The following is a 15150-nucleotide window of genomic DNA, read 5'->3' as shown; positions in this document are numbered from 1 at the left end:
TAATAAATATGAGATAAAGATATAAATAAAATTAAATATTATAATTTTTCTTTCATCTTAAATATATCTTTAAAGTTAATATATTATATATATATATATTCTATTTAATAAAATTTAAAATATCGATATATTTCTATTTAGCTTTATGATTTAATTTGATATATCAAATATAAAAAATAAAATATTATTAACTATTTTTAATTTTTAAGAAAAATATATTGTTACATTTAGTAAGAAAAGTATATTGTTTCCTAAATAGATTTGTAAAATACCTTGGAATCACAGAGGTATATTGTTCACTGCTCATCAATTTAGGGTTATGGTTCAAAACTATTGGCATCAGCATCCCCCAACATTCTGCGTCTTCCCTACCATTAGGATTAGGGTTGGGGTTTCAAATTGTGGTCTCTGCTAGAATGGGGAGGAGACAGAAGCCTAAAGCAAAGATAGATCACCAAGAAGGTGAAGAAGGAGCGAATTCTTCAAGGTCCGTCATCTACCTGAGCAGCAGCGACGATGAAGAAGCCAACGAAGATCTGAGCTTGAAAATCGTGGAGAAAGCTATGAAGAGAGCGTCCAAGAGGAATCACAACGATGCCGTTTTGGCTAGTCGCAGTGCTGTGATCGATCTGGGTTCCTCGCCTTCGGAAGAGGCCGAAGTGATCACAGATAGGAGCGGGCCCACCACGGACGATGATGCGGAGGTGAAGAGTAAGAAGAAGAAAAGTAGGAAGGAGAAGAGGGCGAACAAGAACATAGAAAATCAGGAGAAAACTGTGAGTATTTTCATCCTTTCTGTTTGTTTCCTGGATCCTGCAAAAGCCTTTTCCTTCTTTGAACTCTTTGCGGGGTAGTTATAGTTATTTTGAAACTTGAAGGAAAATTACCTCCTTTCGCCTGCTCGTTTGGAGTAAAATCCTTTCAGGTGATTCCTTTGAAAAAAAATGTTCTTTTGAAAAATTATCCTCGGAACTGTTTCCGGGGGAAATAGAACAATGTATACTCACCATTCTTACTACTTTCATGCTTTTTTTTCCCTCTCTTTTTTGTGTGTTTGAATATGGCTCGTACTCGTAGTTAGTTATTTCTTTGATTCAGAAAAAAGGCATCTGAGAATTTCAGATGCAATCTTATAATGACTGTTTTGCACTCTTTAATTGGTTTAGGATGAAATTTTGATGGAGGAAAAGAAGGGAGAGTCGGATAAAGCATTAGAGATACTTAAAATGGTGGAACCAAATCCTGTTGAGGGTAGCGACAATATTGTCCTTCGGAAGCTTCTTGTGAGTTAAAATAAATTGCTCTAAAGTGCCGTTTGAAAAACAGAACTCCATTTTCAGGCTTAGTTTGGTAACACTTATTTCTTCTATTAGCGAGGGCCAAGATATTTTGATCCTCCAGATAGTGGCTGGGGAGCATGCTATAATTGTGGTGAAGAAGGTCATAATGCAGTGAATTGTGCATCTGTTAAGCGGAAAAAGCCGTGCTTTGTTTGTGGGAGTTTGGAGCATAATGCAAAGCAGTGCATGAAGGTTTGTTTTGAAAAATGTTAGAGAACTTGTTCTTCCTTTTTTTTTTTGTTTTTGTTTTGGTAATTATGTAAGCATTTTGGCTGCTGTGTGATTATTTTGTATAATTTGGGTTCTACTGGGAGATATTTTCTGCTTTTGGGAGTAAATTGAATGACCGAATTGTGACTTTTCTGGGTCAAAATTTAGTCTGTCTACTGATAGATTTGTTTTTTAGTTAACTGTATTCTTTATTCAAATGTTGGTTCTCACTTACATGCTGCATATCTAATGAGCACATATACTTGTGAATATGACCAGGAGGTTCTATCCTAAAGACTACCTATTTGTAAGGCCTGTTACAGATGGTTGTTGGATGTCAGAAACATTTCATGCTTTAGGAATTTAGCTGAAACTATTTTCACAGCTATGATGGTCCTTGGAAAGGAGAATAGAAAATTGCTCTAGCCACCCATGAAGTAGGATGGTGCATTCACTTTAAAACAGTAGTAGATGATTGATGTGCTTTTATCATATGTTGCTTCTGCTAGTATGCACTTTCTTCTTCTTCTTCTATCGTTGTAGCATCCCATTGAGAGAACTAGAAGGTAGATTTGTGACTGGTTTTTATTTGGTTGGATTTTTACTGCATTTCTTGATTTCATTGTAGGGGCAAGATTGTTTTATTTGCAAAAAAGGAGGCCACCGAGCAAAAGATTGTCCTGAGAAGCACAGAAGTGGTTCACAAAATTCTAAAATATGTTTAAAATGTGGAGATTCTAGGCATGATATGTTTTCATGCAGGAATGATTATTCTCCTGAAGATCTCAAGGTTCATAGACACTTTCTAATGTATTTTGTCTCCTTTTTTGAAAACCCTATTTCATTTATTTATAGGCTATCTTTAGTGTTTGGATTTGAATTTGGAGTTTTGATATTCTAACCATTTTCTTTTTCTCTTCGTAACTTCATCAGGAAATACAATGTTACATTTGCAAGAGTTTTGGTCATCTATGTTGTGTCAACTATGTTGATACTGGTCCAATAGAACCTTCTTGCTATAAATGTGGTCAGTTGGGCCATACTGGTTTGGTAAGTCTGGTTCAATGTTTTAAGTGCCTATCACCATGTTAATATGCATACGTATATATATGGTCAATTTAGTTGATGTTTCAAAATGTTGAAATGTCTATTGACATATTGTGACATTGCTATGACATTTTGAACCCTTGATATTATTGAAAATAATATATATATATATATATATTTATGTATATTTATCTCCTTCTTCATTGTCCCAGGACGAGGGCATTATGGGATCTTCTCTTTGCCTTATTTGGGGTGTCTTGGGTTTTGCCCTTTTCAGTTAAAGAGACCCTTCTGAGTTGGAATGGTTTTTTCTTGGGCAAAAATCGCAAGAAGGTGTGGAGAGCTGCTCCTCTTTATATTTTTTGGACGGTTTGGAAGGAGAGGAATCGATTGGCTTTCAAGGATGAGTCGGTGTCAATTCAGAGATTGAAACAATATTTTATTCTTACGTTATGGGCTGAGGCTAAATTGTTCATAGACGATTGCCCTCTAACTATAGCTAACTTTATTGATTGGTTGGGCTCTAAGTAGGCTTGTGGCAATAGGCTTTTTGTCTTTTGGCCTTTGATGGCGGGTGTATAGGTTTTGTATACTTAGAGTCGCTATTTTAGCGTCTCTTTCCCCCCTTTTTCTTTAATGAAATTCATTTACTTATCAAAAAAAAAAAATATATATATATTTATGTATGTTCGTATGCGTGAGTACCCCAAACCAACGCTAGGAGTAGCCCACACCCCAAACCAACATTCGGAGTCAGAAAACAAGGAGAAACAAGGAGAAGAAAGGTCAATTATCTATCCTACAAATGGAAGTTTGGGTTCTTAGACTAGGTGCATGTGTGTGTGTATGTATATTTATTGGCATGATTTAGTTGATGTTTCAAAATGTTGAAATGTCTATTGACATAATGTGATATCCGCTATCACATTTTGAAGTTCTTGATATTATTGAATATATTGGGAATATTTATTTATGGGTGTTGATGGTCATTTTAGTTGATGTCTGTTGACATATTGTGATATTGCTATCACATTTTGAAATCCTTCATATTATTGAATATATTATTTATATTTATTTATGTTTATATGTGTGCACACCCCAAACCAACATTAGGAGTCCTTCTCAGAAAACAAAGAGAAACAAGGTCAATTATCTATCCTACAAAATAGAAGGTTGGGTTCTTAGACCAGATGGGGTGGGTTATGAGTTAGTTAGGGCAGGCCAGCTGAAAACATCAAGTTTGAAAGAGGCTCCTTCCTTGGACAGAGAGTGCGTATGTGTTGATTGGGTGGCCCTTTCACTTGGAATTATGGTTCAACTACTATTTTTGTGCTATTTTTGTGTGTTAGCTAAGTGAAAAGCTAACTCGACCAACAAAAATGTACTTTCTTACTGGGGGGAGGAGGCTTTCTCTTCCATATTTTCAATTGGCTTGCCCTAGCTGTCCCATACCTCCCCCCTTTTGGTCTAACCCAACCTTATGGTTGTTGGATGAATAAGAGATCCACCTTCTCCTTGTTCAGTGAGGAGAATGATTCCTTCCAGTGTTGGCCAAGCTAATTTCTATTTCTTTAGAGGAAGCGCAGGCACACAGTGTGAAATTCTTGATATTATTGGCATGCTGATGTCATAATCACTGTATATGGTGTATTTGATGTGATGTGTAAGTCTATTATATATGTATATTACACAAACTAAAAAAAACTTGGTTTTTTTCCCCTCTAAGTTTTCCATCCTTCCCACTAGAATTAACTCTTATCTTTTCCAATTTAATGCTAAGCCCCGAAATGGTCTCAAACCACATAAACAATGAAGGCAAGTCAACTGATCTTGAGTCGGTTCGCACAAAACTAACGTATCATCAGCAAGCAAAATATGGGAAATTTCCACTCCTCCACCTCTGCTATTCACCCTCCAACTTGGCAAAAAACCCTTAACCTTAGCCCTCTTGAGCAAACAACAAAGAGCTTCCATGACAATCACAAATAAATAGGGCGAAAGAGGATCCCCTATCTTAGACCCCTAGAGCTTTGAAAGAAGCCCACCGGGGTATCACTAACAAGAACTAAAAACCTCGTTGAAGAGATACACCATTTAATCTAGATGATCCACTTCTTCCCCAAACCCATCTTTTTTAGAACTAAAAGTAGAAAATCCCAATTAACATGATCATAGGCTATCTCAATATTAAGTTTGCAGAGCAACCCACATTCCTTGCTTTTCAACATCAAGTTAATGGCCTTATTGGCAATGAGAACAACATCCAAAATTTGTCTAACCTCCACACAAGCATTTTGGGAGTTGGATACAATCTTACCCACCACCTTCTTAATTCTATTGTGTGAGACTTTAGCCAACAGCTTGTAGAGCCCACCCACTAGACTGATCGAACTGAAGTCCTCGTTGTCTTCAACTCCCCCTTTCTTAGGAATTAAGATCAAAAAAGTTGAATTCAAGTTCTTAACAAATCTATGCCATTCATGAAAGCCCCTAAACAATACCAACACCTCTTCCTACACAAAATCCTAACTAAACTGCCAAAAAGTCATAGGAAAGCTGTTAGGACTTGCTGCTTTGTCCCCATTGATGTCTGAAAGGGCCATGAACACCTCTTCCTTCGAGAACAGGACCTCTAAATTAGCTGCATCCTGATCCCCTAAAGCATCAAAAGATGGCTTGTTGATACTAGGTCTCCAATCCCCTTTGAATGGATTTTTTGTGTTTCCTGGAGGATCTAAAGGTAGTCAGTGCTCAGGTGCACTGTTAAATTGATGATCTTGCATTGCAATAGTGAGGTAACCTTTTATAAATAAGGTGGTAAGGTGGGTGAGGCTATTTGGCGAGAGGGGAGATGAGGCAACTGAGGGGATCATAACAAGGATGGTAGGTTAGAGGTTCATGAGGAACTGGCTGTATTTTAAGTGTCAAGCTGCCTCAATCTCTAGCTTGCTTGAATTAAAGGGTCAAGAGGAATTCTTTAGACAAAGTTTCATGTCTGCAACATGCTTAGTTTGAAGGTTGACTATAAAAGTTTGAGAGCTATATTTTCTCTGGTAATTTTAATGAAGTTTCTTTGAATGGTTTCAAAAGTTGTTCTCCATTTTGATTGAGAGGCTTATTTACAAAAAGATAAATGTTTGTCCTTTCAAAATTCATATTTGTTATGTTCCCCTGGGGATTCTTCATTGGAAAATAAAACTTGACATGTTTCAAAGTTATGAGGGGAATGGGCATTTATCACTATTTGATTTACTCTTTAACTCATTACTCACCTTAGAAGATCAAAGGTAACAAGGTGCTCATTCTTGATTATGGAACAGGATCTCACAGCTAGCTCAATCAGCGCTTTTTGTAGCCACCAAGCCTCCTGTGTTCAGTCATTTGTGATGGTGTTGTAGCACCTCAATCAAGAAAATTAGCACCTAGTCCTAGAATATTGTAGGACTGCCTGAGTTCTGCTACCAATCTTTCAACATGAATATTAGGTGCATAAGAATAAAAAAGGGTTTGTATTTCAACATTTTATGCATGTAGCATGGCCCAATTCACTCCCTGCTTTGTAACTGGTGGTTCTTTCTTAAATCATTTTGCTTTTCATATTGCATGTATTATCATTTCCATATTTCACTTGGTCATTGCCACATTTTATAAATCTATGAATTATTATGGCACCCATCACCTTGTTATTAGCCCGTTGACAATGAATTTCATTTTTTTGATTGACTTTGCCATCTAGAAAATGTATTATTTGTGAATTTATTTTTCTTTCCAATGGAATTTGTTTTGTTTATTAGCTTTTTTTTTTTTAATATTTACTAAGGCTTCACTGAAATTTTTAGCATGTCATTAGAATTCAACAAATTTGCATTTTTTTCAATGGTCAATACTCAGATATCCATCAATTTTTGTCTAGGGATCTCAGCATATTCATCAAAATTGGAATTTGAAACTTTGGTCCTATTTTTCATTTTATTAATAATGGGTTTTGCTTGTTTTGATTTGCCCATTGTAATTCTATGGGAATCCATTATGCAGGCATGTGCAAGGTTAAATGCAGAGACCGCTGATGTGCAGACACCCAGTTCATGCTATAGATGTGGCGAACAAGGTCACTTCGCTCGTGAATGCAAAAGTTCCACTAAGGTACATTTTAGTGAATCTGCACAGAGTGAATCTTAATATTAATTGATATTTGCAGGATCATTTCATGTATTTAGGTTTTAATTTTCTTCTTTTCTCCATTGGGTTCTTAAGTGTCCCCTTAGCAATGTCAGAATTTAAATTTTGTTGCTCTTCCACAGGTTAGCAAGAGAAATTCTGAAGTATCTACACAAAGTCGGAGATTTCTTAAAGAAGATAAGGACAAGTTAGGATTCAAGTCTGCACCAAAAGATCTTGGTATGGGTCGTAAAAGGAAAAAGCCCTGGTACGAAGAAAGGGGAAATATCACTCCGCGTAAACCAAAACAAAGAGGTGGCTGGATTACAGAGGATCCAGGAGATTCCCCTAGGAAAGCCAAAGTGAAGAGTTGGAGATCTCCTGCAACACCAACAAATAAGAATCACAAGAGACCTATGTTAACTGCTGGTCATTACACAAGTTCGCAGTCTTCTAAAAATACCCAGAAGTTCTATTCTAGAAATTCAACTTGGCAAGGATCAGCAAATGCTTCTCAGCATAGATTTTCTGCGTCAAGGTTTGGCAGCTCTAGCAGTGATGCTGTGAGGAGACATTATGATTGGTGGTAGGGATTTATTTTATGTGTAGACTTGGAAGGCAATGACTGCAAAAGGAAAATGATGTGGGTGTGTCACACCTCTTATGACCTTGTAAGTGCTTCTGCTTTTGTATAAATTAGTTTTTTTTCCCCATTAATATTTCTTGGATGCATTGGTAAGTTTGTGCATATGCATATAGCCAGCTGTTTCACCACCCTTGCCTAAACCCCTAATCCCCCTTTTACTACTGTCTGGAAGTATATATTACTCATTCTGTGGATATATATGTTTTTTATTCTCCAAGTGTATGCATATATGCAAACATGCAAATGGACAGGCGTGTGCACACATAAGGAGTTCATTTTGTTGCTTATGTTCTGATTGTCTAAGGGGGAATGGAAGAACAGATGTTTAGGATCATCGGATGAGACAGGTTGTCCATCAAGTGTTGGAAATTGTTGGATTCTAATAGTTTATGGGCTTCATTTCTGTATCAGCTGATTCTTGGTTCATGTTTATTATAGTCTTCATATTTCATCAAACCGATTGCATAGTGGACCAGTGGTTATTGATTTTTCATAAACTAGCAGGACTTGTTTGGGTGATTTCCTTTTCATTGCATTGTTTCTTGAGAGAGAAAATCCTTTTGGTGGATATTTGAGACTAAAAAGTACTAGAGTATTTGTTGGTGGATATTAATTTCTTTTAATTATTTATTTATTTATTTTGAAATGATTCCTAATGGTATTTAACTTCTGAATAGAAAACATTTCCAGGTAAGATTACAACTATTTATTAATTTTATAAAACCACTTGGATATTATCTATATTCAAATGCATCTTCAAATTGATTCTGTTTATTGCAAACAAACATTTGAAGTTTATTTCTAAGTGGTTTTTGTTTGTCTTTCTGTTTTTGCTTCTTTTGAAAGAACTCTCTTTTTAAATCATTTCTTTTTCTTTGAATTTGTTTCTGTTCATGTTTACATTTCCACATCTTTGGAAAAATTTTCCTCAAATCTTAACTATCTAAATATTTGTGATTTGTTGATGCAGAAACAATTAGAAACGTGATTTTTGTCTACACTTCTCAATTCCAATTTAGGATTTGATCCTGGAGAGTGAAGATCTATTATTGATATAGAATCCTGATTTTAGCAACTTTGACCAAAACAATTAGAAAATGAATTCACAACATGAACTCCTAAATTCTTTGGAAGGTCACTTGCCACATTTGACCTAGACCTCTATTTACAGGATTTAGCAAATTTATCCTTTGAAAGTGGTAAGTGCTATTGCCACTCCTATTGTTTTGTTGAAGTTGTCTTCGTGATGACTTGTGGAAGTTAAATTGTGGTGCAGATTATTGGTGGTTTTTAGAGGTGAAAGCAAGATGAAGCAATTTACCTCTTGTATTGGAGGTGTTGGCTTTAGGATGGAAGGTTCAAGCATTTTGGTTTCTTATATTATAATTAAAACTTATAAAATGATGGAATGGTTAAGAAAAGAGTGTGAAATATATAATTAATGGTGAACGATTTAAAATTATATTAAAATGTATTTCATAGGCAATTTGAAATTTTGGAGCCTAGAAAACTTAGACAAAGAAACATGGTTACTGTTCAATCTTGAATTAGATGAAGATTGTACATAGGGATACTAAACTAAACAGGCATAGCATGGTTCAACAAGATTCTTTTAAATCTAGGCTTTGAGGGTTTTCAGAAAGGATGATAAAAAAGTAAAGTGTTGCAGTTTTATGTTTTTCATTGATTTGATGTATTTGGTTAGAGAGAATGCTACGAGTTTTGATTTTATGTTGTGCTTGTGTTTCTTAGGATACAAAACTAAACTTGCAGATCATGGTTTAGATAATATTATCTAAATGTTTTCTCTGGTGCACTTCCTTTATTGTTTAAGTTTGGTTGATGCTAGTGGGTGTAATTACTTGAATAATGATGTAGAATTGGGATATTTTTTTTTTTCACCTTTTGTATTGAGTAATGAATGGTTTCTATGAAGAACTGATGATGATTAATAAGAAGGGCATAACAATCTTTAACCATTATCTATGCTCTTGTGAAGTGTTACTTGTTCTAGGTTTCTTAAAATGGAAGCTTTTTTTTTTTTGGGCATTTTTAGTCCCTGCTTGTAAGACTTCAATGGGGTTTTTACAATAAAAGATCTTTCACAGAGTGTTTCATTGTACTTATGAAGTTTGTGTTAAAGATGTCGGGACTTAAAAGCTCTTTCAGTAAATCTTACACCATAGTAAGAGCTGTGAGAAGCTGGTGTATGTTTCAAAGAGTTGTTTGATAGACATGTAAAATGACAAAATCATCCCGTTATTTGTCTTGCTAAAAGGACTTTATTGGAAGCCTTAGTTATGCCAAATGGGGCCTCATGCTCATTTGTTGAGCGACTATGATGTAGAGGTTACTTAATTTCTGATAGGTTTAACATGCATTTTATAGCCTTTTATGGTGTTACAACCAAAATCCATGTCCAAAAACTAGAGGCATTACTAAGTACACAAATGGACTTTTCTCGGATTGTGGAACTTAATCCTCCTTAATGATCCACTTTTCTATATCTAGTCCCTTCGACGTGTTTGGTGATGTAAGCATTCACTTGATGCAGTATTTATGAAAGCCTATTGGGTTGTGCTGCTTAAACCTCTTTATCACTGCATTATAACCTACAAATATGCATAGTGGTGGATTTCACCAATTGTGGTGGATAGATTCCAGGCCCATTATCAATTATCAACAAGTGAGAAGGTCACATGGTGGGATTGTACTTACCTTAGCTTTAGTTGCAAGGTTAGTTGTGTAAGTTAGTGGGAGGTATTACCTCTTTTATGTGAGACTCCATTATTACTTTGCCAAGTAATGAGAGTAGTCAGATCTCACTAAAAGAAAGAACCTAGCACTAATCAAACATTTGACTTCTAATGCCTAGGTCATGTTAATCTAAATAGGATCCAAAGACTGGTCAAGTCTAGACACTTTTATTCTAGAGGATCTTTCAATTTGCGAATCTTGTATAGATAGTAAGATGACTAGAAGACCTCTTTATTTCTAAAAGGACTTGGAACCAAGGAATGTTTGGGGTTAGTAGATACTGATGTGTATGAACCTTTTTGTGTTTATGCATGGAAAGCATGAGTATTTGATCATTTTACTGATAAATACTCTAGGTTTGGATATGTAGATAGGAAATCTGATGCCTTGGATAAATTTATTGAATTTAAGGCGGAATCAAATAACCTATTGGGTAAACATATCAAGGCACTTCGATTAGATCGAAGTGGTGTGTCTAGTAGGTTTGATCCTTTCCATATGAAGCATGAGATGATATCCCAATTGTGTGCACCAAGGACTCCATTGTAAAATGGAGTAATGGAAAGAAGATATTGAACTTTGATAGATATAGCGAGATCGGTAATTGGTTTCTCATTACTTCCCATATTTTTTGGGGATATATCTTAGAGACTGTGTAATACCTCTTTTTCTAAAGAGGTGTATCAATTTATAGGATATCTAAGAGGATTTAAGGATTATTACTTTATAGTCAGGATAATCAAAAGGTGTTTGTTGCTACAAATACCAAATTTCTGATGAAGATTATATGATATGTAATAAGGCAAACAATGATATAGATTGAAGAATATTAGAAGATAGTCCTACTATGCACAAGATATTATGGATCCAATACCAACCATTCTCATTTCTAGTGTACGCTAATGCCTCGTCATAGTGGGAGTGTTGTTAAACAACTAAACCGATTCATGTATTTTGGAGTCTTTTGAGGCCATTCTAGAGGAACATGAGATCGATCCCATAGATTACGATGAAGCAATGAGCGACGTGGATGCAAATCTTTGGCAAAAGGCTATGGAGGTAGAGTTAGAATCCTTATGATTCTAATGTAGTCTAGGTTCCTGTAGAAGCACCTGAAGGGATAAAACCCATGGGTATAAGTTAGTCTACAAAAGGAATAAAGGAGTAGATGGAAAAGTTAGGATTTATGTGGCTAGGTTGTAGTTAAAGGTTATAGTTTGAAACATTATTTCAACTATAAGAAACCTTTTCACTAGTAGCCATACTCAAATCCATTAGAGTACTCCTATCCATTGCGGAGTATCTCATTTATGAGATATTGCAATAGGATGTCAAGATAGTGTTCTTAAACGATTATCTTGATATTAGCATTTATAAGATATAACCAAATATTTTCATAGCAAAAGGCCTTGTGTGTACAAGAAACTGCAGGAAAGCATGGTGGTGTTCTAGGATCTTGTAGGTAGATGACAATCTACTCATTGAGACGGATGTAGGGATATTGTCATCAGTCAAGATCTGGTTGTCTACTTGGTTCTAGATGGAAATCTATAAGGGGCATAATATATTCTTGGGTTTAAAGTCCTTAGGAATAACAAGAATAGGAAAATTGTGCTATGTCAAGCATATACTCAAATATATTTTGAGAACGAGGGATTATGTGCTTTTGCTCCAAATTGTTGAGATAGTTTAGAGGGTAATGTGATGGTCAACAAGATACCATCTATGGAGAACTTGGGGGATTCATTCACCAAGACATTAACAGGGAGAGTTGTGTTGGTGACATGGATACATAGGTTTAAGATGAGTATCTGGCATGCTATAAAGGCATGATGCTTTGAGGGCTAGTGGGAGAATGTCGAGATAGAGCCCTTAAAAGCATAATATGATGTAATAAATTTGGAATTCGTTATTTATTTAATGATGTTCTAGTTTCATTTTTATCTATCCTTATTTCATGTATTATACTTTATGAACATTCTTGTCTGCATCTTTGCATTTTACATGATTTAGGTGCATTAGGAGTTGCACAGAAGATCTAAGTCATGGGTTCTTTGCAAATAGATAACTTGTTCACAACCGGTTCATAGGTCTAGGCAACCCATTAGAGGTTGTAGTGCACCACCTTCTAATTGGAGGAATGGTTGGTCTTGGCTATCAAGACGAGTTTCCTATGGTGAGTGCACTAGTGTGTATGGTTAGACATTGGACAAGACTTATGGTGAGTCATAGCTTAAGGCTATCAAGTAGTCATGATCTAACCAAACTGCTTCATTGTGTTGTCTCTCAACCTTAAAAGCATATTGAGATTGTGTTAAAGTTAGCAGTGACTTTGACCTACGGGTGAGACCATAAGGTGATCATATATTCCCTATGGATTGGGTCATTTTTTATGGAAGTCGGTAGCAATAGGTATTCTCAATAGAGGCACCATGCTATCTTATGAGATTGAGATAGTTTGTCTTCATGGGTGATATTAAGGAGGTGTGTTAATGAAAACTATGGTTATAATAGTTTCTTAAGTGGAACTTGATATAGACTCTTTGAGAGCTAAGACATGTCAATTGAATATACAATAAGAGGATCTGTAACTCAAGGATAGTAGAGGTAGTCTTGGAAGGTTGATAGCTTTCACCTTGTTAGACTATGGACACCAATTCATGGGGAGACTAAACACAATGGATAGCAAGTCATGGACCTAAGCACGTAGTGTCTTGTTGTTATTTACATAGGATATTGAAATTCAGTCGATTCTTTGTAATGGGATGTTGAATCAACTTTAGAATTGGTTTTTGAGGGGGCCAGTACTCCTATGGGTTTTAGTGGTCCCCGCTTTGAGCTCATATACCTTGTTGGCATGGATTATGAGAATCAGATTAGCTCTAGGTCCACTTTTGTGCATAACGGCGTTTTGGTAATTACGCAAGGTTGCACAAGAGTAAGTGAATAAGGTCTTTGAATTAGGCTAATTGATTAATTAGTAGTATGCCTTATTGAGTTAATTAATCAATGAGGACCCATTTTGGGCTAGATTAAATGACCCAAGTCCATGTGGGCTCAAGTCACTTTAAGTCCAATGGGAAACCTTATAAATACCCCTTAGGGGGTTAGGGTTTCCATAATTTTTGTCTTCCACCATCCATAGTCTTCAACCTTCTTTCCTCCCCACTGGAAGTGTGCCAAGAACAAGGTTGAGTCATCAGTCGGAAGATCGTGGGTTTACGAGACTTCCAACAACTTGAAGACCGTCTTTAACACTTGGAATTTAAGGTTTGACAACATCCAAACCTAAAGGTTAGATCTTTAACCCTAAAAGATCATTTAAAAAAAATTGTTATTGCTTAGTATGAATTGCGGAATGGTTGCTTTATGTTAATGAGCATGCCACCACTTACAAAATGGATTAAAAATAAAATAAAATTCCCTAGTGAAATAATAACTTGGCTCTGCTTGCACATTGATGATTTCAGTGTGTTCTACTAGCACCTTGAAACTGGTATATGATGCAATTGTTTATTGATTCTAGTCATCATGAATTTTGTTGGGTTTCATTCTCTTCCAACTTATTGATTGCTGGTTCCTGGCTAGTTTCTGTTTAATTTGGATGCGTAATCAACTCCATAAAATGTAAGCTTGAATGAAGCATTTTGATATGTTATGCTTATACTGAATGTAACCATTTCATTTGTTGTGTATCTATTATTCTATACAGAGATTCAAAGTTGCAGTTTTCCTTGTGCACTAGTGAGGGCAAGGTTCCTTGTATTTTCTCCGTGTTCTTGTTGATGTACATTATTGATGGAAGAAATCATTATTTGAGGATTTATAGCATTCTTCATCAAATGGTTTAGCTTTCTTCAGAAGTGGTTATTCCTGGTTAATTATTTTGGTTTTTGTTTATCTTGATAACCTTACATTTTAGTTGGTTTTCCATAAATTTCTTTACCTCTGAAGTTGGCCAAGGACTAACATAGGTTTTCCCCTCAGTTTCATGTGTAATACTGACATGGCAATGTATCTCAAACTGTCAATGGAAAAATGTTGGTGCATGGTTCTCATTCTTGGAGATCAAAATTTTGGATGTCCAAAAGTGATTAAATGATTCCATTCATTCACATGGAAACTAAAAGATCCATTTTTTTTTTTTTGCTTCTCATACCATTTACAAAAATATTATTTGTTCTGAGAATGTATAGAATGTTGTGATTTTAAATCACTTTTTTGTGTTATTTATTTATTTATTTATTTATTTATTTTTCCGATATAGAGGGATATCTAGTTTTTGCTAGAACACTCTCCCCTTTTGTGGGTGTGAGTATGGAATATGTGCCTCCTATGCAGAGCAAATGATGCAATGCATTTCTATGGGACTTCCAATTCTCTTTAGAACCTGCAACAGAAGTTAGTGGATATTTCACCTTTCAGTTTACAGGCCATTTGCATTTGCTTCCAATTGGAAAAAAATGTTGCCATAGATGTTCTTTATATACACACCCAATGTGTGCTCATATGGGTATGTATAACCTCATAGAGGTATATGTATGCACCCAAAGTGTGTGTGTGAGAGAGAGAACCGCCTACAACTATATATAACCTCATATAGGCACCCAAATTGTGTGATAGGGAGAGAGGGAGGGAGAGAGGGGGAGAGAGAGAGAGAGCACCCCCAATGTCTGAGTGAAAGAACCTCATATAAGTATATATATATATATATATATATATATATATATATATATATATATATATATATATATATATCCTCATATAGGTATATGTGTGAGTGCACCCCCAAAGTGTGTGTGTGTGTGAGAGAGAAAGAGAGAGCACCCCCAAAGTTGAGTGAGAGAACCTTACATAAGTATATATAACCTCGTATAGGTATGTGTGAGTGCACCCTCGAAGTGTAATATAAGTATATATAACCTCATGTAGGTATATGTGAGTGCACCACCAAAGAGTGTGTGTGAGAGAGAGAGAAGTATATTTTAGGAA

The 15150-nt window shown here is 35.7% G+C and overlaps 1 protein-coding gene across 1 annotated transcript; it reads left to right on the top strand.

Annotated features, from left to right (window-relative positions):
• The first annotated feature begins 292 nt into the window (after positions 1-292).
• On the top strand, positions 293-14302 carry LOC117916362 (zinc finger CCHC domain-containing protein 7-like). Its single transcript, XM_034832318.1, has 8 exons — positions 293-776; positions 1167-1283; positions 1374-1532; positions 2179-2340; positions 2484-2600; positions 6633-6740; positions 6899-7426; positions 13871-14302. Exons 1-7 carry the CDS (start codon positions 417-419, stop codon positions 7343-7345), a joined length of 1470 nt encoding a protein of 489 aa, XP_034688209.1. The 5' UTR covers positions 293-416; the 3' UTR covers positions 7346-7426; positions 13871-14302.
• Positions 14303-15150: the final 848 nt, after the last annotated feature.

The sequence above is a fragment of the Vitis riparia genome, chromosome 6 (assembly GCF_004353265.1).
Source record: "Vitis riparia cultivar Riparia Gloire de Montpellier isolate 1030 chromosome 6, EGFV_Vit.rip_1.0, whole genome shotgun sequence".
NCBI classification, from domain to species: Eukaryota; Viridiplantae; Streptophyta; class Magnoliopsida; order Vitales; family Vitaceae; genus Vitis; species Vitis riparia.
This window is presented reverse-complemented; position numbering and strand designations above follow the sequence as displayed.

What these genes read in the sequence shown, in the direction of transcription:
- LOC117916362 (XM_034832318.1), top strand. Translation starts at nt 417, where the DNA reads ATGGGGAGGAGACAGAAGCCTAAAGCAAAGATAGATCACCAAGAAGGT. An exon ending in TTGTCCTTCGGAAGCTTCTT is followed by an intron (nt 1,284 to 1,373) that starts GTGAGTTAAAAT and finishes TTCTTCTATTAG; the next exon opens with CGAGGGCCAAGATATTTTGA. An exon ending in AGTTGGGCCATACTGGTTTG is followed by an intron (nt 2,601 to 6,632) that starts GTAAGTCTGGTT and finishes TCCATTATGCAG; the next exon opens with GCATGTGCAAGGTTAAATGC.